Source organism: Aedes aegypti, chromosome 2 (genome assembly GCF_002204515.2).
Source record: "Aedes aegypti strain LVP_AGWG chromosome 2, AaegL5.0 Primary Assembly, whole genome shotgun sequence".
In the NCBI taxonomy this organism is placed as follows: domain Eukaryota; kingdom Metazoa; phylum Arthropoda; class Insecta; order Diptera; family Culicidae; genus Aedes; species Aedes aegypti.
In genome coordinates, this window is record NC_035108.1 from 119,924,294 (window position 1) to 119,950,029 (window position 25,736).

At 36.5% G+C, this 25,736-nt stretch overlaps 1 protein-coding gene across 1 annotated transcript; it reads left to right on the top strand.

Annotated features, from left to right (window-relative positions):
- Positions 1-1,796: 1,796 nt before the first annotated feature.
- LOC5573419 (b(0,+)-type amino acid transporter 1) lies at positions 1,797-24,719 on the top strand. The gene is made up of 5 exons (XM_001654543.2): positions 1,797-1,958; positions 22,858-23,481; positions 23,543-23,813; positions 23,878-24,521; positions 24,602-24,719. The coding sequence occupies exons 2-5, from the start codon at positions 23,001-23,003 to the stop codon at positions 24,664-24,666; spliced, it is 1,461 nt and encodes a 486-aa protein (XP_001654593.1). The 5' UTR covers positions 1,797-1,958; positions 22,858-23,000; the 3' UTR covers positions 24,667-24,719.
- Positions 24,720-25,736: the final 1,017 nt, after the last annotated feature.

A 25,736-nucleotide genomic window follows, 5' to 3' on the forward strand; every position in this document is an offset into this window, starting at 1 on the left:
CAACATCTCTAGTGGGAAATCCCAGTTTTGAACATTCACATGGTACCTATTTCAGACATCACCATTCTCATATTCGCACTCAACGACAAAATACGTAATTGATCTATTTTATCTCAGAGCGGCATACAGCATATTCTAAAACCTCTCAATTAGCTTTCGCATTCAAATCTAATTGAGACATCAAACTCATCGTCCCGAATTTTGAACTCGCAAAAAAATAGCTCAATCTGTTCCACTTGCGACCTCTTGTGACCTGCCGAAATTGCTCCAAATCTCAAGCACTTCAGCACGCTCTTTTTCCTTTCTCGGGTGGCAGCTGATTACAACTTTCATTCATATCACACACCGTTCTGTTGTTGACTTCAAAAGAACGTTGACAAAGAGTTTCCGAATCTGCCGAAGTCTATTATAGTGGTTATGTGCATAACTGGCGGCGTGTCCGTCTTGGCATCTGTTAGGCCAGAGGTTCCCAAACTTTCCACGATTTTGAGAAGATTACCGAGTCAGATATGAATTAACTCACGGTGCACCTAAATAACTACTGCTGCACTCCAGTAGAGCGTCGCGGCGCACAGTTTGGGAAGTACTGTTTTAACCAATACAGCTCACAGTGCTCCTCAGGCCGTTATTATCAGAAAAAAATATCCATCAATCCTGTGTTCATCAGTCGTCCAAAGTTATCGGTCAAATCGTATACTTCAGGCTTATTATTGAAACTCCAAGTCTGAATAACTTCCTGTGTTGCTCAAGGCAGCATTTTGGGGCCAATATTATACAATATTTTCACATCTGATTTACCTGAATTACCTCAAGGATGTCAAAAATCTTTGTTTGCGGATGACACAGGCCTCTCCACCAAAGGACAAATCCTGTGTGTCATCTGTAGTAGATTGCAAAAAAAAAGTTTGGATATTTTTTTTCATACTTGCAAAACTGGAAAATTTCTCCTAATGCTTCCAAAACTCAACTAATAATATTCCCACATAAGCCAAAAGCTCTTCATTGAAAACCTTTAAGTAGACATGTTGTCATGATGGGGGGGGGGCAATAAATTGTTCAGATGAATTCAAATATCTTAGCTCATGCTAGATAAACATTTATTCACTAATTAATATAAAATCAAAACTTTGGCTTAAGAACAAGCTTTTGATTTTCAATCGAATTGTCAGGCCAGCCATGTTGTATGCTGTACCAATATATAGTACCAGGAAGAAAGCTTTGCATAGGATTCGAAATAAAATTTTGAAAATGATTTTGAGGCTCCCTCCCTGGTACTAATGAGTTACATAGAATATCTAATGTTGAAACATTGGAACAAATGTCGAATAAAGTTATTAATAATTTTAGACAAAAATCGCTGCAACCTTCTATTGCCACCACAAATGCTTTATATATCTAGGTTAAGTTTATTGAAAGCTTTTTTTTTTTCTTTTATAAACAGGTAAAATCAACTCACCTGTAAACATTCTGAACTGCTACGTAAAATGAAATATAATATGTTGTTAACAAAACGTTGATAAATGCTTCATTTATTTTTCCCAAATTAGGATGGTAGTGTTTTCTAACACATAACACCTAGATATAACAATTGAATATAATGTTTGGAAAGATACTACTAAAGAAAATAATTATTTTTGCCAAGTCATGCAGCTTAACCACAGAAAACTACTGGTGAGCTCAGATTTGATGGAGTTTTTTTCTGATAATAACGGTCTGGGGAGCACCGTGCGTTCAGAAACCGTCCATCCATCCATGCGATGAAAAGCGACGCAAAGACGACGGCACGACGCTCACGTTGGACCACTCCAGCTCAGCAGTCTACATTTCGCGCTCGAATCGTGAGCAGCTTCAATCGCGAATCGCGAGTAACCTCGACCGAGAAGTAGTGACCATCAACAGCCAATATAGTTTACCGGTGTGGTAGATGAGAAGGATTCATTAACCACATTGTTTCACAGGTAGTTACCTATAATACAATTCACAAATCTTTTTGTATGGCATGAGTGTTCCCGAGTTTATCCAAATCTAAGATTGAAGTGTATGAGAACGGTCAAATTGCGCGTTACAATAAGTATGACCATTTTAGCACTTGGCTACGAACTGATAGCAATACAGGAGGGAAAGTGAGTGACATCGGCGCGTGAAAAAAAAACGCAACGGCGCACATTGATGGATTGAGAACGAGACATCGAGTGATTGTGTTGTCCGGTGTGAACAGTGTATTGAACCAACGATGATATGACCATATAGAACGAGTGTGATTTGCTTATCAATCCAGCATTTTGGATTTTGGTGTCGAGCAAATCGAATGCAGTATTGGCTGGATGATAAGCAGCAGCAAGCAGTGTGTTTGTTGCTGAATGGCAACAATCTCGTTGGGGGCAGTTACAAGTTTGCAGAGTAGTCGATGTGAATCGAAGAAACGTCTGAACAAGGCTGAGACGAGACGACCAGAGAAGCTTCCGGCTGCTGAGGAAGAATACATCAAAAGTCAATACTGGCGAGTGCTGATAAACGATGACACTGGCCAAAGAAATCTTTATTTATAAACAAGGTCATTATTTTCGAACAATTGGGTCGTAAATTCGAGCAGTGTTTCACAATCTAGGAAGTTTGCTTGCAATTATTATCGCCCAATTTGTCCTTTGGAAAAATCGAATCACATAGATTTATTTATAAAGATTTGATAACGACACATGGAAATTGATTTTCAAGGTCTGTTCTGTCTAAAGATTTGTTTCAATTACTTCAAACTTAGCTTAAGTTACAGTTTTAAAACATGCTTTAAGAGTGGGGTGCGACTCCTTTTTTTCAAAATTTCTCAAACTCAACAAATCGTGCGATCTTCTGATTTAAAATCATATAAAAAGACAAACCTCAAAATATGAGCCCAAAAAATTAAGATTTAAGCAAGCGACTTGAAGATGAATTTTTAGCTTAGCTTAGCTTAGACTGACTACACATATCAATGGTTGCTATTCCGTAATTGACCGAAGTCAGTGAATATGCACAAAGAATTAACTAGAAATTCGGCTGGGATTGGCCAGTGTGCATAATTCAGTGCCTCTATTCATACAGGGTCAATAGCTGCGCCGGCCACGTCCTTGCAGTCAGGTGGGATTGTGGGGAGGAATGTAAGTGTGTAACCTTTGCTATTTGGAGACCGTGTTTTCCTCTGCATCTCCACAAAGGTTACTGGGAGGGATGGTTGTTAATGGGGAGGATCGTTGGGTCACAGGATTCACTTTGATAAGCGATTAGACCATGATAAACGATTATTTGTGAGATATAAACATACTTAGGAACATAATATTTTCAATTGAAATGAAAAATTTTCAAATATGAGAAAATAATGTCGTTACTTGAAGTGACGAACCATTCAAATAGCTAAAAGCAACATTTCTACAGCTGTTAGGACATTTTGCTCAAATTGAAAAAAAAAAATCGATTGGCTGGACCATCACATAATATTCTTATGCCGACACTTACAGTGGCGAACCATTCAAAGTCTTTTGAATAAAATGAACGTTTTGCAAGTCTACACTTCTAGCACAGACAAACAGACCGAACCATTCAAAGCATTGTTTTATTTATAAAAATAAGGGTAAGGGATTTTATATAAAAAATATATAAAACAAAAAAGTTATGAATAAGAGTTTATGCCGACACTTACAGTGACGAACCATTCATAGTTTGTTAAAAAATCATATTTATGTATTAAATATTAATTAAATATGCGGTCGTAAATATTTTACAGATTTGAAAAAAAAAGCATGAAACGAGCCCACCAATTGATCCTTCATCCTTGATTGAGCAGCCACAATCCACTTTCAGCTTCACTCGTTTGCTCGGCCATATAAAATTTAGGGTTTTATCACTTTGAAGTTTGACTTTGAAGCGACTTGTAGATGAATTTTTAAGTTATAAAGTGTGACCTTATGGGGGCACTATTTTATAAGTCGAGACAATCAAAATGACTCGACTGGAGTCACTGTCGACCAAAATATTCGCTCTTCACGGCTCTGTCATTCGAGTTTTCGATAGTTGCCACTCTATTTGACCGGAGACGGGGTTGGTGGTCTGATGGCTACCGCTTCTGCTTCATAAGCAGAAGGTCATGGGTTCAATCCCAGCCCCGTCCCTTTCCTCGTGCTTTGTAGTTGTATATCTCTCACTTGCTTCTATCTTCCATTCTATTCAAACTATTCGTTCATAGCAAACGCTAGAACCAGAGACGGACAAGAAACCGTTTCCCTAACGCTTCCATTCTTCCACACGCATGTCTTTCCTTACGCCTGATACATAGGCAGTCTGCTAACCACAAAAGCAAACCTCTCTGCCATGCCTTTCCCGAAACCAATCACTCCCGCATGAACTGTCGTAGATGCAGTGGTATATACGGTCTACATGGGAGCCAGTTCAATGCATCATCGATTCCTCCCCCTTCCCCACATTGGTCTGCATTCTGACGTGACAGGCACCATTGTCGTCTAAAAATAGCAGATCACCAGCACTTATACACTGAGGATGCCTGTTAGTCCCAAGCAGTCATTCGATTGGTTCCTTGTGTAAGTGCAGCTGATCTAGCGATACTGGAGTAGCATCCGCGGGCGGCCAATCAAGCTCAAGCTCAAGCTCAAGCTCAAGCTCAAGTTGCCACTCTATTTGACCGGAATACTATGGACCGATGCGGTGCCGTGTTATTTACGTGACCATGACAACGAGTGAATTTGGCACCGCTCAAACGTCAAATTAGTGAACTCGTGCATAGGTCCATGGCAGTCCACGGTTGACATCTGAAATATGCATGCTTGCTTTGATCGACATTGATTACATACGAGTCATATGAATCTGCGCGATTTACAAAATATACCCCTTAGAGTAGTTTACATAACTTTGATGCTTTCTAACCAAGTTTGAAACTTTCAGCAGTATTCTCTTCAAAATTATGAATTTATGAAAAATTTTAAGAACATTAAAATTGATTGAAATCAAAACTAGTCTTTGTTAAAAGTAGTTTTCTCAAAATGTTTAATAATTTTACTAAACAAATAACCTTATTTGTCTTATTTAACTTCATGAATACTAATAACCGATTTCAAAATATTTTACATGATTTTCAAGATAATTTTCTTGTTTTTTAACAAAGTGCGAAAGGAAAATATTAGTACATATAAGGGAGTTAGAAACGAAAGAGTGTAAGTGATCAAAATCTGTATTTAACAAGTTCGAGTTTTAATTTTTTTTTTCTGCGATTTTCCATTACATATAAATTATATGAGAACCAAAGAAACAATCTTCTACGAATTATGTTATTTTTGATTTACCCCGTTTGGCATAAAGTCGTTTGTCGTAAGGCCGTTTGACATACAGTCGTTTGGCATAATGAGTGATTTAAAATGAGCAGATTTAAAAATAGTACATTACACCATTGAGAATATACCACCTTTTTCTTTGAATATCGGTAGGAGCCGGATCCAATTCTTGGCACTTTTGATTCACTTCGGCAGTGGGGTTTTTTTAATCACTTGAATTCATTTCATTAATATCTGACTGTCAAAACTCTTAAATACAATGAACATAATTCATCACCACCTTATGTTTCTGACTTTACCAAACATATCAAGATTCATAACTATATATTTTTTTCGTAGCACTTATTAAGCTTGTCCGCTTTCAAAGCATACTTTGTTGATTATATATTATAGAGTGAACTTTTGTTCTTTCACGAAAGAGGCTGAAAGAGTAGAGATTGTGCTTTCAGGGTGTCTGCTCATTTACAGAAATGAAATTCCCTGGGATTTCCAGGTTTTTCAAGGTTAAAAAAAACAATTCCAGGATCTAGAAGTTCTTAAAAATACATAAATGATTTACGAATAGAATACATGAACTGAAAATTTATTAAAAGAGCTTCAAAGCACATAAACAAAAAAAAAACGATACCCTATTAAGTATTTTCTATTTTAATAAACAAATATGTTATTATCATTAAATTGAGATTTGTTCTAAACGTATAGGGGTAGTCGGGGCGGTTTGGCCAATACACATGCTATAAGTCAGTGTTCGAAATCTGAAGAAAAAGAAATAAATGAAGTTCGAAAAAACTGCCCATATTGCCCCGAATAGCTTTTTAAAATTTCATCATTTTAGAATGATGATGTTTGACTTTTATAATGTTCTTCAAAATTAAATCTTTTTACACTGCGTGTTTATAAATACTAATAACTTTCAAATGTAATGAAAAATATAATTGAAATTTCAGATTATATGAAATAATTTTACAACCAAAAATAGGGTGCTCATTTCACCCCATCGGTAAAAAATCGACTCAAAAATTGACAAATTTTGAAAAATCGTTCATTTGTTCGTGAACTTTATAAGACAACGGAAATCATACTGATCTAGTGTATTGATCTAAGAATTGCTGGAAATCATGCAAAAATCAGAAGTTCCCATAATATTTTCAGGACTTTTGTTGACTTTTCCTTAAGGTGGCCAAACTGCCCCACTTTCCCCTAAACAATGTAAGAAAAAAAGTGGTGATGGTTGGTTGGTTTGACTTTATTAACGAGATTTTTAGCCCTGGGCTAGTTCATCTCGGGACCAACGGCTTTACTTCCCTTCCGAAGGAAGTCGTCACTATAACTTTTTACGTCATAAGTGACTATGTCAGGGATGGGATTCGATCCCAGGTCCTCGGCGTGAGAGGCGAGTGTTCTAACCACTACACCAGGTCCGTCCAAAAAGTGGTGATTTTTTATTTGATTTCCACAAAAAAAAAACAATTATTCTTATCAAATAATCTGAAAGTGCCTTTAATCATCAAAATCAGATATGAAGAAAATAGTCAATTTGAACTTAATAAATAAAAACCTTTTCCATAGAATGGGATTCTGAATTATGGACTTTAGCGATACACCCACAAAATTGCTCTAGAGGGCGTTTTGTATTTTGGTGCAATCGGGTCTGGTAGCGTTTGATTATCTTGGAAATAAAAATGTCAGATACCTTTTGCCTGAAAACAAAAACATGAACTAAAAAGAAAATGAATTGCAAATTATAAATACAAAAACAAATCCATCGTCATATGATTTTGGTTTCTCATTTGAACAGACATTTATCTAAGAATGATTCTAAGACTTTGTTGGCAGTATTACTGCTCGTTTTACTGTGAATTTCTTTCACATATTACTCCAATGATCTACTCAATAGTTTGTTTTTTTGATTCTCTAAGAAATTCTTCCAAGAATTTAGTTTTCGATACCTTCAAGAATTCAATCTGGAGTTGAACCATAAATTAAAAAGACATTTTATGTTCTCAAGAAATATATCCATTGATTTCCATAGGACTTTCTTCAACATTCTTGTTTAGAGCATCTTCAAAATTCATTCAGAAATTTCTTTTTTTTTTATTTAATTTTCTAAAGAAATCCAAAAAAATGCTAGTCATTCTTCTAAAGATGTCTCCGGGAAATGTCAAGGATTTTATTTAGATTTTTTGGAGGAAATTTTGAGAAAAATCCGCGTGGAATTTCCAAAGAATATTTGTGTGTGAGTTCGAAGCATACCTTAATGAATTCCTACGATGATTTCTGTAAGAACTCCTGTACTCTTGATGAAATTCTTCTGAAGATTTTTCTTGATAAAAAGTGATAAAAACTGAGACCTGAAATGTTAATATTTCCTCGAATCTCTTAATAATGTCCTACAATACTTTTTGAACAAATTATTTTAAGGAATTCGGAGAGACCCCCTGAAGAAATTTAAGTATGAATAATCAGAAAAATACCTATAAGAATGGTTGTAGTCATAACTGATGTGATGATAGTTCTGAACAATCCACGGAGTTTGGAAATATTATTTGAAAAAATATTATAGAAATGTGGTGTGCTGTGGTTCAACAGCAATATTTTAACAAAATGCTGGAGAAATTTTGAGAGAAATTTTTGGAGGAACTTAACGTGATATTCAAGGTCGAATTTTTTGAGGAATTCTTGAAAAAATATTTCAGCTGAAGGATTTTCTGGAGCAATTTCTGAAAGTAATCGTGGATACATTTTTCAAAGAATCCATATGGAAAATTAAATCGGCGAAGGTATAGAAACCCTACAATATCTTGGAAAAATATCGAAACTATGAAATAAACCTTTGTGGAAGAACTTTTTTAGGATATGTGGTAGGTCACCTAGAAGTAACAACCGGAAAAATCGATGAATGAATCAGTGTAAAAACATGTGGAGGAAATCCTGGGATAATCGCCATTTTTTTTCAGAGTGATCTATGTGAAAATTACTGAAAGTAATGATGTTGCAGTGTTCTACGATTTTCTTGAAAAAAATGTGAAGGAATTCATTTAGGCATCCCTTGAAAAATTGCTGGGCATAGAGTATCATCGTACGTGCCACACGATATACGAATGCGAAAATGGCAACTAAGGCAAAGAAAGCTCTCAGTAAATAACTTTGGAAGTGCTCAAAAGAATACTAAGCGTAGTAGCCGGCTCTGTCCCAGTAGGGACGTAATGCCAAGACGCAAAGGGGTTTAAGTGATATGTTGGTGGGCTTAAGGTAGAGTATAATTAAAAAAATATCCGTTCAAATATTCCAACAGTCCGTCCAACAACAAAAGACAAACAACATGGTTTGTTTTTTTGGCTCCCATACAATTTGTATGCAGTGAAAAGTTTCAAAGCCGTTTTTCTTAAAAGTAGGTTTTAATTACTTACTCCTTGTTGTGTCTAGCTTGCTAATTTGTTTTAAGTTTGCTAAAATGACGAAATTTGCCATGGTGCAATGATCTTACATAATGGAGGTGCTAAATTCTGACATTGACAAGTTCGATCAAACCGTTATCAGAGGTCTGGAATTTCTACGACATAATCAGACCCGCACCTATCAGATTCGATAACGTATAGCTCCCTTTGTGAATCACCCCAGCAGGTAACTAGGCGGCGAGAAACGCGATATCACCCGAAATAACACAATAGACGCATATAATGGAGAACAAGGATTAAGTGGCTGGTGTTTTGTTATTTTTCCTAGCGTCCATCAATATTAGGCAAACGTCGCCTTGTAAACTGACGATGATAGATGTGAACGCATTTGGAACACTTTTATTGATGGGAATTTTCGAGTGTGCGAAGCCGGTGGTAATTGTACAAATTTTCCATCGCAACATAAGAACGACTATGTTTTCTTCTCTAACGCAAAACAGAACTTAGTTTTGACTAGCTTCCATGTTCACTACGCAGTGGATTCTGTAACAGTCAGCAAAATAAACGTAAAGTGTAGCATCACGTGTTTGCTAGACGCCTGCATCATAGCGGTGCTTAGTTATTAAAACATTGCATTGACCGGAAAAGGCTTTCACTTTCGTTGTCGGCGGGCGGTTCTTTGCATTTTGCTCACACGTTGTCCACTTATAAGATATGTTCTGTTCTATTTTTTGCAAAGATGGTCAGCATACAGCATATAGGACCTTCCTTAGCCTAGAGGTAAAGTCGGCGGCTACGAATTAAATCCATGCTGAAGGTGTCTAGGTTCAATTCCCGGTCGGTCCATGAACTTTTTGTAATGTAACTTGTCTTGGCTTCCCTTGGTATAAAGTATCATGATGTCATCGAATGCGAAAATGGCCACTTTGGCAAAAACAAAAGCTCTCAGTTAATAATCATGAAAGTGCTCTTAAGAACAATAATCTGAGAAGCAGGCTCTGTCCTAGTGGGGACGTAATTCCAAGAAGAAGATGGTCAGCATATCAACAATTAGGAACAATTGAGTTTGCTTGATAGTGACTATCCGGAGGATTATACACCGTTTCATCGACAATGGGCTTGCCAATTGAAGGCACTTAACAACGCACTAATGGCATACGGTTCATACGTGATAATGCAGAAGGTAGCGGGAGAGAATTCCCACATGGCTGCGAAAGTAACGAATGAATGCCAAAATCAATCATCGATTAGGATAGGTTATGTCGCGTGTCCATGTGATTGAGTGACTAGCAAGATATGCCCATTAGACTGATGCAAATTTTTGAAGGTTTTGCTTCCACATGCTGAAGATTTGTCTTCTAACGTTTACATACGACTGTTCTTATGAAATTCATCAAAAGAGAACTCCTCACTGTCGTATCCGGCCGAAATAAAAGAGAATGATAACCAAGTATCTATCTCCACACTAACCTATGCAAATTTTGATTTATCATTATTAAACATTATTGCGAAGAATGAACACGTTTATTGGCATTTAAAAACAAGCAAACTTTCAAGGCAGCGATGGATGTTTGAGTAAATTACGGATCAAGACGTTTAAAGTTCAAATCCAGGTGGAGAGTTTGGCGAACATTTTTTATAAGCTGTCGAATGAAAAATGCACCACAGAAATATCTTCTGAACATCATAGTTTTTTTCTGATGGAAAAAATATGATATATTCGAATGATTTTCGAGGTCGCAGTATCTTCAGTGCATAACAAACATGGTGTTACAAACTCATTCCTCGGGCGATTGAAACGAACACGAAACACGACATATTGATTACCGTTTTGATTTATATTACGGAGAGCTTCAAATTCAGGACACTACATTTCACACGAAATGTTTAAATTTTTGCCATTCAAAAGTTCTGAATTTCAAGGTTTCTTTTAATAAGCATTTCCTACAGATATCTATGAAAATTTATAATGCCCAACTGCCTTAGACGTCTTTTTTGTGATTCGACACTGAGAGAGAGGAGACAGCTCACTGACAACTGGATTGTTTTCTTGGCTTCTTTGATTTCTTCTTCTCATTTTTGGGTTGTGCACAATGGTTCGGAGAGCACAAACTGGGCCAAAACCATTTTCGAGCAATCTGACATTTGATTTGTGCCGTTTAAGCAATTGCATCAAATTGATATGATCGATTACACAGGGTGACGAAAATGAGTTTTTTGCTATTCCGTTGCTTATTGGCCAACTTTTCATGAAAGAAATGGCCAACATAATGGCCTACTGTTCCTAATAAAAGAAACAGAAATGAAAAGTGTTACTTTTCAGCACTGTTTTGGGTGCTGAAAAGTAAAACTTTTGCACGATTTGCATCATGCTGAGGGTTGAACCCAAACTTTTGTACGATTAATTAACAGACAGTTTCATTGATTTTGAATACTTTTCAGATTTTTCCGCCAAAATTTCGTGGAGTCTCTTCAAAGAATATAAGATTACGATTCTAATGACACTTTGATTCAAAATTTCGGTCGATAGCATGCTGAGGAAATGAGATATGATTTTTCAGTATGTTTTTTGAAAAATGTCACAACTTTAAGTAAAATCTTAGTATACAAAGTTCAAAGAATGTTTTTGGAAAAATACATACGAAGTAAGAATAACTCTTTGCCTTTCGAATGCGACTTAGAGAGTTTCGATTGAACGTGTAATCACAGAGATATGGACTGAACACTTTTGTATGTTTTTGAGGGGATGAACCCAAACTTTTGCACGGGAGTGTATGTACGACTCGTGCTGAATAAATCATCGTTTTGCAAGTCAAATTTTGCATTTTCAACGACCAATATCTCATAGACGTGTTATGACATTTTTGAAAACGGAAATGGATTCAGCAATCCTTTAAGCAAAGTATGCACTTCAACAGAAAAGTAATCGCCTATCTCGATGCGTGGGAAATTTCTTGCAAGAAATGCTCTAGAAAAGCATATTTCTTTGATCGCAGTACGCAGTTGAGAAGAAATGTCATTTCAAATGGAGCTCACTGTAGGAAATTTCTTGACCATTTCTTGAGCAGAAATTTACTTTTCTTGAGCGGAACAGCATACCTAGCTTTATTAAGTAATATGCGGTATTTTGTTGCTAGAGACAAAAACTTGTTCCGCAGTGTTATCAAACTTATCGATCAGTTGTCAAACGACCAAATGTCAAATTGAATATACAATCTTGTGATGTAAAATTCGTAAAAGCTAGACAATGCTGCTCTTTAGACCAGCCCAAAATCCAAGAAATGAAAAAATAAAAAAGATAACTAACACGGGAAAACAAATCTGTGGTAAAAATTACTACTTTAGCTGACTACGCCCACTCTTTAAACTACTATTGAATTTAAGAAAAAATTACTATGTTTGTAGTACATATTTCTTGTACATTTGACAGAAATCTTTTTCGTCAATCTTATTTCGACTACAGACATGGTAAAATCCTGAGACGAGACTCGCGAAGACGGTCTTCTTTTTCTTTGATTGCTGAGTTTTTTTCTTATTCCACTTTGTGCATACCAATTAGGGTTCATTCAAATATTACGTAACGCAAAATTTGCCAATTTTATACCCCCTCCCACCCCCACGTAACAGTTTTTGTATGGAAAATTTTAAATTTTTGTATGGACCGTAACACTATGTAAGACCCCCTCCCTCCCCCTGTTGCGTTACGTAATATTTGAACGGCCCCTTATGCGCATGCGCATACCAATTCGGCGCATGCGCATACCAATTATGCGCATGCTGTTCAAATCCTCACATGAACCTCTCAGCAAAAAAATGATTAAGTTTGCATCACATCGATTCATAAATAGCCATTTGAGTGAAATTTCATGCCAGCAAACGTAGCAGACATTAGAAATAATTAATCTTCTGCTTAGATTTATCAGCAACTTTGGAAAAAACTGCTCCGCCGACTGAGATTTTCAATAACAGTTTACTTTGAACACAATACTTTTCACTTTTTTAGCCATAAAAACGGTGGGCTGCATTTGACGTTTCGTGAGAAGGGAATCTGGGCTGCATATGACGTTGATATTTTTCCTCTTCGCGAGTCTCTCTCAGGTAAAATCATGCGCATTTATGGTATGCTGAAAATTGTCGGTGCGAGCGCTTAAGGTAAAACAGTTATGAATCAACTTCTAAGATTTTACTAAAACTTCAAAGGCACAAATCTCGCGAAAAAAGCATCCAACAACAGTGTACTTTTTATTTTGGGTATGTGCACTAGCAGAAAGCTTAAAATAAGATCAGATACGTTTAAGTAATTACAGTCCTTTGGTTGCTTTAGTAGATTAAGTCATGCACATAAGATTATAAACAATGTCCCACTGTGATTAAAATTGCTTAGGGCCCTATTTTATAAGTCAAGTCGATCAAAAACGGCTCGACTGGAGTCACTGTCGACCAAAAATTTAGCTCGACTTGGCTATGTCACTCGAGTTTATCGACAGTTGTCACTCTATGTGACTGAATTACTATGGGAGTCGATGGGTGACATCTGAAATATGCATGCTTACTTTGATCGACAATGATTACAGACGAGTCACGTGAATTCGCTCGAATTACAAAATAGACCCCTTAAACTTGTAATTGCTGCGACGAAATACCATGAAACTCTAATGACGCTCAAATGTTTGGAATATTAGAATCCTTCTACTGTTGAAACAACTACCGAAAAGTTTATGACAATTGTTTAAGAGTCATCAGACAATTGTAAAGCAAGGATTTTATTATAATAAGAAACTGTACTCCTAATCTAGAAAGTTGCTAAGTCAATCAGTAACGACCCTTGATTCTACTTCTTGTAGAAGCTGAAATATCAATCAAATAAGCTTAGATTTGATTTGAATTCTCGTACAGTTTGATACCCCACATCGTATATGCTCCTAATGGTAATCGTCCTTGAACTGTAATGATCATCATCGTTGTGCTGCGTGGTGATAGAGGCAAATAACTGTCATCGAAATTCGTTGTCTGTCTGTCTGGCAAATGCGAGTATAGAAATTGAGTGCGTACGCTATCGCACGTAGACGTAACATCAGTTGTGAGGCCCAGCAATAGTGCGTAGAGAAGAGTTGCTAATTCGCAAGTTCGCCACCTTTTCTGCTTATTTTTGAACCACATATTTAAATAAAAAATCTCCAAGTGAATAACTGTAGTGCTGAGCTGTGCCCCATTTGAGATATTTTGCGATATATTGGGTTATCTAGTTATCAATTATTTGCTATGATGAACTGAGCTCAGCCCTAGTGATGTGTGAATAAATCAATACAGCGTGGCTATCCTAACTGGGACACACTACAGATAGGTCAGTAAGACATCTAGGTTTGTACAGGAATTATCGTTACTCCCCATATTTACACGAACTCGTATGCTGGGCTTTTGCGGCTGAGGATTTCTATACAAGCAAATAGATAAGCAGCTAAATTTTACGTCTAACAGCTGTGGTTGTGGGTTTGCGCTTATTCAGGCTGTAATAACTCATGATTGAATATTCATATCGGTTGTTTTTATCACCTGCCGTGCACGTGCCAAATCAATGAATTTAGATTTTCTTGTAAATGCTCTAATATTTAGCTAGAATAGATACTATAGGCTATTAACCAAAAATGGTATGTTCGCAGTTGCAGAAAGTTTATCAACGCAATATTAATAAACAGTTCGATAGTATCTTCAACAAATAGATATTGACAGACAAGTGTATGATAAGTATATTAAAGGCACTATATGTGTAGGTCTTTCACATTTAGAAAGAAACCGTTAACAATTTACCATCAAAACCCCACATTTATCAAACCGTCATTACTACAAACATTATTCAGCACTAGTCTTGATTATATCAAATGAAGGATGTTACAATCAGTTGCAATTATGTTGTAAATATTTCAGAAATTTCTTGGCGTTTTTTTTCATTGAAATATGGTGGTTTTCGAAAATTGCAAACAGTCGCATGAATTACGACTTATTTTGAAACCCCTCTCCCATCTGTGCAGTGGTTCGAACGATTGAAGAAGTGAAATATTTTCAATATCACCAGAACGGAATAGAGACATTCCGCATGTTCAAATATAAATAACCCATAATAGTGGGTGACGATAGTGTATGTCCTATTGTTAAGAGGAAAATAACCATCATCGTTTGACAAATTTTCAAAATAAGTTTTTTTGCTCAAAATTTAAGCAATGTTTATAATAATCTATCATTGCATTGCACTTGCTATCTGTAATGCAGTGATAGATTTTCATGAGGATACATTTAAATTTGAATGAACAAACTGGTTTTTCGTTTTTGATGATTGCTGATGATTGAATGATGGATTCTTGAGCCTTAAAAGGCGCTCTCGTTTGAACCATGCCGGCAATTAGACCTTTCTTTGTAATAACCGTTTCCAGTCCAACGGTTGCGTATGGCTTTTCTGCTTCGTACGACCAGAACCAGTTTAAATCAAGCAAAAACTATTGGACAAGATGATCCTGGATTTGAGTCCTTTCCATTCACCTGACGAAGTATACCGACTTGCTGGAGAGATTAAGCTTAAATTCCTGCGTAACTGTTCGTTATCTGCACATCTTCTTTTTTGAAGAGTTGTCCGCATGTGAGGAGATTTAAGATTATTAAGGGGAACATGATCCGTCATCAATTTGAGAATTTTCAAAAGCAGTTTGTTTCGTTTATTATAATGAAAGTTTACATATAAATGTGTTTATTTTCAAATTTTCATTAAAACCAGTTTGTTAAAAGTTTGTTATGGTTTGATTGTTATTTTGTTTGGATATCGTTAAATCAGCTAATAATGTCCCAAAAAGTTGAAGCATATTCAATACTACGACTGAAGGGGAGCAAACATTGAAAGGGTTTATTCACAAATTTCATAACGCCAAAAAGGTCATTTCTGACATCCACCCACCCCCTTGTAACGCATTTTGTATGAATATTTTTTTTCTAATTTTGTATGAGCTGTAAAATTTTCAGGATACCCACCCACCCCCTTTAGCGTTATGAAATATATGAATGAGCGCAAAGGCATCCTGAAAGCCTCTCAGCATTCAAACAGTTATTGTATTACGGCGCTTGTTCGATTACCGTAAAACGAAGTATCTTTGATAATGCGGGTAACTTTGGCCCACCACATACTAAACGAAATATCATAATTTCTGTTAATCTGTTAAGCAAAACGAATGCAAAACTAAAGAATATTAGTATGAAACTTCATGTAAGAGCTGTTTACATTTGAATCGAGAACATTTGGGGCTTTATATACGAATATTAAAAATTGATACGATTTTAGCATTTTCGAAACGCCTACAAACAATCTGTTCTACGATCACTATTTGATGTAGTTTTGAATAGTTGGTCACTTATCTTCGATAGCCTAGTTATCATAGAACTTGAATATGGTCTCAAATCTCTTAGGGAAAACCATTTTCACAAACTGGGACCATTTTTGTAATCTAAGTCAGGAATTTCCTTATAACATTAAACGCCTAGAGGTATGCAATGCCCTACAAATGTTACGTAATTTATTCTATTTTGTTCGATTTATACTCCACTATCAAAGTTACCCCAAAACAGAAACCCGACTTTCGATTATATGAAAAATTATATATCCATTCAAAATAAATTTTTTGGCAATCTCTCAATTGCAATCGATAGCTAGGATGCCAGTACTTGTTTTAAAAATATAAACTATAATTCTTTGAAACAGCATGCATAAATATTCAAGTTTTTTTTCGAAAAAAAACTATCAAAGTTACCCCGTTTTACGGTACGGATCATAAACATTAAACAAAACATCGCTTTATGATTACACTCTCGATTCAATTATTCCAAAAATGGGGAAACACACCAAGATGTTGACTACGCTAGAAGTCGTCCCTTACCATGGGTCTACAATTTCCAATAGAGATGTTACATATGACATAAGTCGATTCAATATTATAGATAGTAGTGAATTCCATACAATTCTTATCTGTTTTTTTCAGTTTCAATGAAAATCTTTCTATTCAAATGAAAACAATTAAACCATTAAATATATAAGCAACTGTCACAGTCTTATGAAAAGATACTATCAAAATCATAAAGCTCTATGTCCTGGAATGAACAAGACGAAGATACTTGGTAATTCATACATTTTCTTGATTTTATCATTAGGTTTCTGAAACTACTATTCTATTAAACACATCTGAAATTTTACAGAAAATGCGATGTTTCCATACTGTTTTTTTTTTCATTTGTTTGCCAGATTTTTAAAGGTTTGTATTAATTATCATCATTTTAAATATGCTTCTTTTCAAAATATTGCAGATCCACAAAAATTGTTTAAATATTGCATAAATTTGATCCAAATCTACAGATAATAAACACATTTATATTTTCCTCAATCCGTAAATTACTAGCCCAAGTGGATAATTTATCAAGGTAATTTTGTTATAGTCTTTGCAAGATTTTCTCTCGAGGGTTCTCGTTGCATGGTTCTTTCAAACTGTTGTCAATATTTATCTGGAACATCAAAATTATAAATCAAGGGACTCTCGGAGAAATCAGACTACCCAAAAAATAAGTTCCTTTAACTCAAATTTGGGTAAACTGCAATTAGTTTTTACCCACGAGTTGGTAGCTTTGCCTCTCTCGCAACAGCAATGTTGTCAGAAACCGAAAGAGACGCACCGACAGAGCGTCGAAGTTCAATGGAATAAGCCAAATTTGGGTTCTTTCGAGTTTACCCAACTTTAAGTTGTTTTAACCTACTACGGAGACTTCGAAAGTTAGGGTCGAGTGCTCGACACTGAAGAAGTCTGTAAGTCGCAGACGAAATAGGCCTATCTGTCAAGATAAGCAACACATATTAGAGTTTAAAGGTATTTGCTCACCTTAGTGATTTTAGTATTTTATTTTTTTTTTTGCAAAAAGTGAAGTGTTAAAGTTCATTTGTAGTTTGTAGTACTCTAATAATCCCTCCCAAAGTTTAATATAAAAAAGTGTATTTCCATATACCGTAAAACGTGGCAACATTGATCAGCGGGGTAACGTCCCTCCTAAACAATTTTGATATTCATGAGCTTACAAAAATAAGCTTCTTGTGAAAATTGAGTTTTGTTCATGCGTAATTTTTTCAACCTTCCGAAACGATGATTTCCTTGGTCATGGATGACACTACCAAAGATTCATGCTCATATGACTTCTGAAAATGATGTAATATGTAAGTATTTTCAATTTAGCTGAATTGACGCATTACTATGAAGAAAGTAAAATTTCCTTAGGAAATTGCCTACCTCTGCGTACTACGCGGTTTATGGTGTTTTTCATTTTGAAATAACACAAAATGTAACTGACTTGTAAGAGTTTGGCCTTCATATTTGGCTTCAGAGACCGTAGCGTTAGTAAGTATTTTCAATATTACCGATCATTGTTTACATGGGTGATAATATCAGCAAAGTAAAAAAAATCACATGTAACATTTTTTAAACATACCGCTGCCTGCCCATAACTGCATGTTTGTAACAAAAGTAGGCATTGAGTAAATTGAATATAAAGTGTGCATTTTATAGCAGTATGGGAGGAAACTAAAATTTCAAAAAATTACCAGGAACTCAAAAGTGCTTATTTGAGGCTGATATTTGATACAACTCATATCGCATACTAGGTGAATAGCCAGAAAATAATTCTGATAGGAATTTCATTGCTATTACATTACGAGACTTATTTATAATCTCAATGTGACTGTTATGCGGTTATAATTGCCAATGTGACAAAACAACGTGGTATTTTTTTCGAATTTTCTAGAACAATCTCTCAGATTTAAGTAAGTTGATCAAAAATATTTATCATTTGATGACTCTCCATGGTATTAACTCCAATTTGTCAAAAATGTCGAATGTGACTGTTATGCAGTTATGGGCAGTGCTGGTGGTGACCAATCGATCAAATTTTCAGGGCGAACGGTTGTCAGGTACATTTTACTTGTTCGTACCTACGGGATTTCTGAGCTATAAATACTGGCTACCGTAGGCGCAGATGGGAGGCTTCCCGGACTGTGGACTGATTAACATATTATTTTATTCTTTATTTGCAGGATATAAAAAATGCATATTTTGAAATTTTGGCTCCCATATGCTTAAACTATTTTTATTATGGTAAATAGCATTCTCCCAAAGTTTGAAAGGATTCGGACGAAATTTGACTGTGCACTAGCCTGGGACATGGTTATATAAAAAATTTAGATCCTCGGTCCAGTCCACTTTTTGGATTGCATTTAGGTCCCATAGCAACTGTGCAAAATTTCAGCTCGATCGGTGAAACTATGGGGTCTATTTTGTAAATCGAGCGAATTCACGTGACGTCGACTCCCATAGTAATTCAGTCACATAGAGTGACAACTGTCGATAAACTCGAATGACAGAGCCAGTCCAGTCGAGTCGTTTTTGATCGACTTGACTTATAAAATAGGGCCCTATATTTTAGCACCAGCCTTTCAAAGTTTGTATGGGATTTACAGTATGGCCCATAAAAAATGCGAAAATGGTCATATCATGTTTTATGGTAGTTTTTACATAGAAAATGTGAATGAAACATAAATATTATTCATTGCTTGTATTGTTTAACCTATTTAGATTCAGTTTTTCGCTAAGGATATGATTTTTATATGTTACTTTCACCTTTCCAGAGAGGAATTGGAAGCATACCTTCAAATTTTATCATGCGGACGTCGAGTTCAATATCTGTGTGATGAAAGCTTCTAAAACATCAACGATGGCGTTAGATTCTTCATAGGCCTTGTCTCCAGCATATGCCCATATCAAATGATAGAATTGGTTCATATTTGGGTAATTAGAGACTTAAACATATTTTCGAAAAACGGCTCATTTTGGAGAGCTTTGATTGAACCTTCATATAAGTGTGATAAGCGGCTCCGTTTTGCTCAAAACCTATGAGCTAGTATTGATACAAGTTGTATGTAACCGATGGAACAAATTTCATCCTCAAGAATTTGTTATAGGCCTCCGTATTTATTTTTTATTCAACCTTCACAAAAAATAAAGGCATATCAAACCTATAAGACGCAAATGCCCTCAAATCTATGACCCTGGCAAAATATTTTATTGTGATCATGAAAAACACGTTCTCTGAGAACTCCTCCATCCTCTGATATTAAACAAACTTAAATATTCAACAATAAAGTGTGATTTTTGAAGGTGGAAAGTTTATCACCAGAGTATACGACAATCAGACGCTGTTTCTAGTTTTGGACAAAGCCTTTGAAGTTGTTTGCTTTATTACGTTATTTAGGACAATAAGAAAAATATGACAAAAATTGTCCTGGATCGCGAAGTTGTGTCAAAATATACAACAATAATCAGAAATTAAATTCACTATCAAAAACAATGAAAATAACGCTTGTGGATGCTATATTCACGTTCAAACAATTTTCGCATTTTTTATGGGCCATACTGTACTATGGGAAAACTTACTTTTGCAAAGAAAAATCGCCAGAGGTCGCCCATTGTCCTCTATAAAAATTCTGAACATAGATCTCGATAGGAATTTCTACGATAAACAACATTGTCGAAGACCGCAAATCAATCCGATGCTTGCGAAAAAAGTTATTAAGCATAGACTATTCGGAAATTTTGCCCAATTTTGTTTTATTATTGTTATTCCTTTACGTGTTAATCAACGTCGCACAGTGGCGCATGGCCGGACAAAACCTCAAAAACTCATGTTCTCAAAATCACTCGTCAATATTTTTTATAGACTTCTTTACTATTGAGCGACAATTTCTCAAAATTTGAGATTGATCTGTTCTGTTTTCGATTTTTGGCAGCATCGTAAGTGTGGGAAAGTCAGCAAAATTGGACTGCTCGAAATTCATCCACTTCGATTCACCTAGCAAACTTCAAACATCTGTATCTCAACGAAATCATAACCGATTTAAGCTCAATAGATTCCATTTGAAAGCGTAGTTATAAACCTTAGTTTTGACTATAATTATATAATTTTTAACATACCAAGTTGTTATTTGTAGCAAAAAATGTTTCAACGAATCTTTCTCCAAAATTTTGTTAAATTTTCTAAACTTCGTACGTTTTATGTGAAGAGTTTCGGGAAAATGAGTCACTCACTATGAAGCAGCAAATCATCCTTACTTTCAAACGTGCAATCGTTTTTTTTGCCCCTTTTTGCCCCTAGAGGTGAAAATTCCATTTTCATTTTTCATTATAATTTATCGATTTCATCATTCAAATCTATATAATTGATCATAATTCGTTTGAAACTTTACTGGAATTTCTAAAAGGAAGTTAAATTTGTACCTCTAGTTTAGGATTATGCAAAAATTTCTGCATTACAACAATAAAAAGTAATGATAGCCTTTTTATACGATTGGATGAAAAAACTTAATTTGGACCAATTTCACTAGAAAATCGAATTTTCAATTTGACTGTTATTTTCAACGGAATGATATCAGGTATCCAAGATAATTAATAGATAACTATTATCTAGCAATTTGAGACGTATTTGAGGTTTTGTCCGACCTTTGTATGAAGGACCGCCACTGTGCGTCGCCTTGCCAATAGGTTTTCATTGAATAACTTTTTTCACAAGTGTCGGATTGTTTCGCGGTCTTCGGCAATATTCTTCATCGTAAAAATACCTACCGAGGTTTGCATTTAAAATTTTTATAGAGGTCAATGGGCGACCTCTGGCGATTTTTCTTTGCAAAAGTAAGTTTTACCATAGTAAATCCCATACAAACTTTGAAGAGCTGGCGCTAAAATATAGTTTCACCGATCGAGCTGAAATTTTGCGCAGTTGTTATGGGACCTAAATGCAATCCAAAAAGTGGACTGGAGCGAGAATCTAAATGTTGTCCCACACTACTGTGCACACGCCATTTGAAGTTTATATGGACATTACTATGGAAAACGCCAAGCTTTTGTGTTCAGCCCAGTCCCCTATTTTTTTTAAATCACGTAAAACTTTGGGAGAAAAGATTTTCATTATAATTGACATTGAACGGGAAGGGAAGGGAAAACTTCCAAATTTGCATCAGTCTAATGACCACTGCACTCCGAATAAATTTAAACAGGTCAAATATCTGGAATCATATAGATTTTCTTGTGTTTGGAGACACTTTCATAGTTAGTTCAATAGTTTTAAGAAAACAGTATAATTTGAATACTGCTACTAGGTCTCCGGACTACCCTACAAGATTAGAACCATTTTAAGGTCTTTCAAAATGCTATCAACAGTGCTAAAATGTATTTAAGAGTCGTAGATATGCGAAGGAATCTTTGAGACTTTAAATATGTTTTGAAAACCTCTAGTCTTCTTCTCTTCTCTCTGGTGTTACGTCCCAACCGGACAGAGTCTACCTCTAGGTTTTCTTGTGAATACTTCAACTGTTATGAGCTAAAAGCTTTTCTTGCGAATTTAATCATTATTTCATGAGTATGTCGTGTAGCAAGCACGAAGATACTCTATACCCGGCGAAGTCAAGAAAATATCCAACCCGAAAAATTCCACGATGACCTGCGGGATTCAAACCTCGTTTACCGCTACGAATATCTGGGTTCCACTGACCTATTAAAACTGTTTTACGGATTGAGGAAACTTAAGGTTCTCAAACATAATTCAGGGTTTATAAACACAGTCCATTCCCATAAGATTTGGAGTAATAATTTTATCGTTCTGGGGTATTGAAAAAAAAAAATCAATTTGGAAAGTCTATAGGAAAAATAGTTGAAATGTACGCAAAAACTATAATTGATAGTTTTTACAGCGTAGCTCACCTAGCTTAATTACATCTACATCCAATTAATTGCTCATGAACTATGCATATGAAGTTGACGCACAACAGGTCGCCTATTTATCAGCGTGTGAAATTCATTGACAAACAAAAACACGTAGCAGCTTCGTTTCCTGCGCCCCAACCCACATAGCTACAGCTACACTCATTCACTATAAGTATATTTGGTAAGCTCTGAACAGCCTTGTGAGTGCTAGGCACTCGTTATCAGATAATTTCTGCGACGTATGCCCACGTGTTGGTAGAAGAACTACCCATAACTCGAAAGTGTATTGATGTGACGACATTTGTATCCCTATTTCAGTACCGATCCGATTGAGAGGCAATATACATCGTCTGGAGCCATGCTGCACCTGGTTAGCATTACCATCAGCTAGGCCATCGCATTCCACTAAACCTCCCTTCTGACTGAACTGAGAAAGTCCAAGCTCAACCAAAGCAATCAAGATGACCGTAGTGAAAGCGGCGCCGACCAGCGGCGGCTTGAAGCGGGAGATGGGCTTGATGTCCGCCATTAATGTCATCATCAGCGTTATGATCGGTTCCGGAATATTCGTCTCACCGACGGCTGCTCTCAAGTACTCCGGAAGCGTAGGATTTTGCCTGGTTGTGTGGGCAGTTTGCGGAATAATATCCCTGCTAGGAGCACTCTGCTTTGCAGAACTGGGAACCGTCGTACCACGATCGGGAGCTGAGTACGCATACCTCATCGAAGCCTTCAAAAAGACCAACAAATTCTGGGGACCGTTACCCTCCTTCATATGTGCCTGGGTCTACGTTGTAGTGCTACGACCTGCAGAAATTGCTGTGATAATTCTCACATTCGCCGAATACTCAATTCTACCTTTCAGTAATTTACTCGGGTTGAAGAGCCTCCCTGAAGAGGATCTGCATAATCTTATCAAACTGATAGCCCTATTAGGATTAGGTAAGTGAACTTATCTGTCCATTTGTTAAACCCTCTTTGAAACATTGCGTTTATCCCACAGGTGTTATCACTTATATTAATCTAAGCAGCGTAAAGTTATACGTTACGATCAACAATATTTTTGGATTTTGCAAAGTATTTGCATGCCTTATAGTTATTTTTGGTGGTATCTACCAGCTAGCAATAGGCAATACGGAGAACTTGTCCAGGGGATTTGCTGGAACAAACTTCAGCCCTGGGCACATCGCATTGGCCTTCTACAACGGTCTTTGGGCGTACGATGGATGGTCTAGCGTCACCACGATCACCGAGGAAATCAAGCGACCTGAAGTGTAAGTCAGTCTAGAGCAACATCAACTAACAAGGCTTATCTTATAAACACTAATCTTCTTGCAGTAATATTCCACGATCCATCATAATTGCCGTACCGATCATCACCGGGCTGTATGTGTTCATGAACATGGCCTACATGACAGTGCTTTCCCCGGAGGAAATGATCCAATCGGAAGCCGTTGGACTGGACTTTGGCGATCGTGTGCTTGGATCGTTCTCATTTCTCATTCCACTAGGAGTAGCATTGTCTACTTTTGGTTGCGCCCTGAGCATCCAATTTGGCGTAACTCGCCTCTGCTACGTGGCCAGCCAGGAAGGTCAAATGCTGGAACCTCTTTCGTACATCCACGTGCGCCGTGCGACACCAACTCCAGCAGTGGCAATGCAGGGTATTCTAGCGTTCGCCTTCATATTGGTGGGCAACATAGAGGAACTGATCGAACTTGCGTCGTTCCTCATTTGGTTCTTTTACGGATCAGCGTTCATCGCATTGCTGACCTTACGCAAAACGCAACCTGACACACCCAGACCCTACAAAGTGCCATTATTCGTGCCAATCTTCGCGCTCGGAGTATCCATATTCTTATCAGTGGTGCCAATCATCGCCGAACCGTCGCCTAAGTATTTCTTCGCCGTTGCGTTCATCTTGAGTGGCGTGGCTGTCTACACGCCGTTCGTTTACTACAAAATTAGGCCCAAGTGGATGAGTAAGTACATATTTGCGCACTTCATTCAGTGCATCATCACAGCGGCATTTTCACGTCATTAACGATATCTTCTTTTTTAGATAAACTCACCTATCTCATCCAGGTGTTATTTGAGGCCGTGCCCACCGCGGAGAAATTTGAATAACATCTATTGCTGCGCATTTTTATAAGCTTTTATAATAAAAGACATAAATTTTACGTTTTATGACTAATACTATCAAGGCCGAAAGATAATGTTGAGTTGAACATTAGAATGAAATTTTGGGTTTCTTTGGGGTTCCACTGAAGTGTGCAAAATTTCAGCACAATTTGGGTAAATTATATTTCAGTAGTCGAATTTTGTACAAAACAGAAGGACGCAACAACAGCGCATTTAGCGGTGATCAACCGCGCGACAACCGGTAGGTCCATCATTCCAAATGTATGATAATAGGGTAAAGCATATAAACTTGGACAGACTAGTCGCTCTATGCTTATTTCCAATGAGATAATGAGGAATACATAGCATAGCATAGCATTAACGACTGTACAAATCGTGGGTGGCTGTACAATGCTCAGCTCTATTTTGTTTTGAGAAATCTACACTGCCGTTATACGCATAATTGTCCCATGTTACTTTTTGTGCATTTTGACTTTTTGTCATCAAAAAGGTATAGTTTTAGAAAACACTTACCGTGAAGGCCCCTAACTCTGCGCAGCTCCTAGCTCTGCGCACTTTCACCAAAATCCACCAAAATCTGGTAAAATACGTACATTATTGTTCAAAATTAATTTTTCATATATTGCTACAATAGTAATAAAAAAGCACACGAATTTTCTTGACAAATTTACGTTTGTTACTTTAATAAAAAATAAAATAGCTTTAAAAATATTGAAAAACTTCCAAATTGACTGCCCGTTAGCAAAAATGCTAAGGGAGTACCTCATCACTTAAGTCATTTGAAGCAAATTAAAGAGAATATATTTTCGATTTTTAGTACGTAGGCTCTAGTTTATTTATCGAGCAATCATCACTGATAAAGTGCAACTTATTTTCTCTCCATGTTCTTATTCTTCTTCAGTGCGCATAGTAAGGAACCATTTTTCAACTATGTTACTTACTATGCGCAGCAGTTATAAAACGTTATTTTCAACATACAATCAACCCTCCAGAGGTCGATATTGAAGGGAACCATCGACTTGTCGATACCATCGAGATATGGAATAGAAATGCTT

What these genes read in the sequence shown, in the direction of transcription:
- LOC5573419 (XM_001654543.2), top strand. Translation starts at nt 23,001, where the DNA reads ATGACCGTAGTGAAAGCGGCGCCGACCAGCGGCGGCTTGAAGCGGGAG. An exon ending in GATAGCCCTATTAGGATTAG is followed by an intron (nt 23,482 to 23,542) that starts GTAAGTGAACTT and finishes TTTATCCCACAG; the next exon opens with GTGTTATCACTTATATTAAT. An exon ending in AATTAGGCCCAAGTGGATGA is followed by an intron (nt 24,522 to 24,601) that starts GTAAGTACATAT and finishes CTTCTTTTTTAG; the next exon opens with ATAAACTCACCTATCTCATC.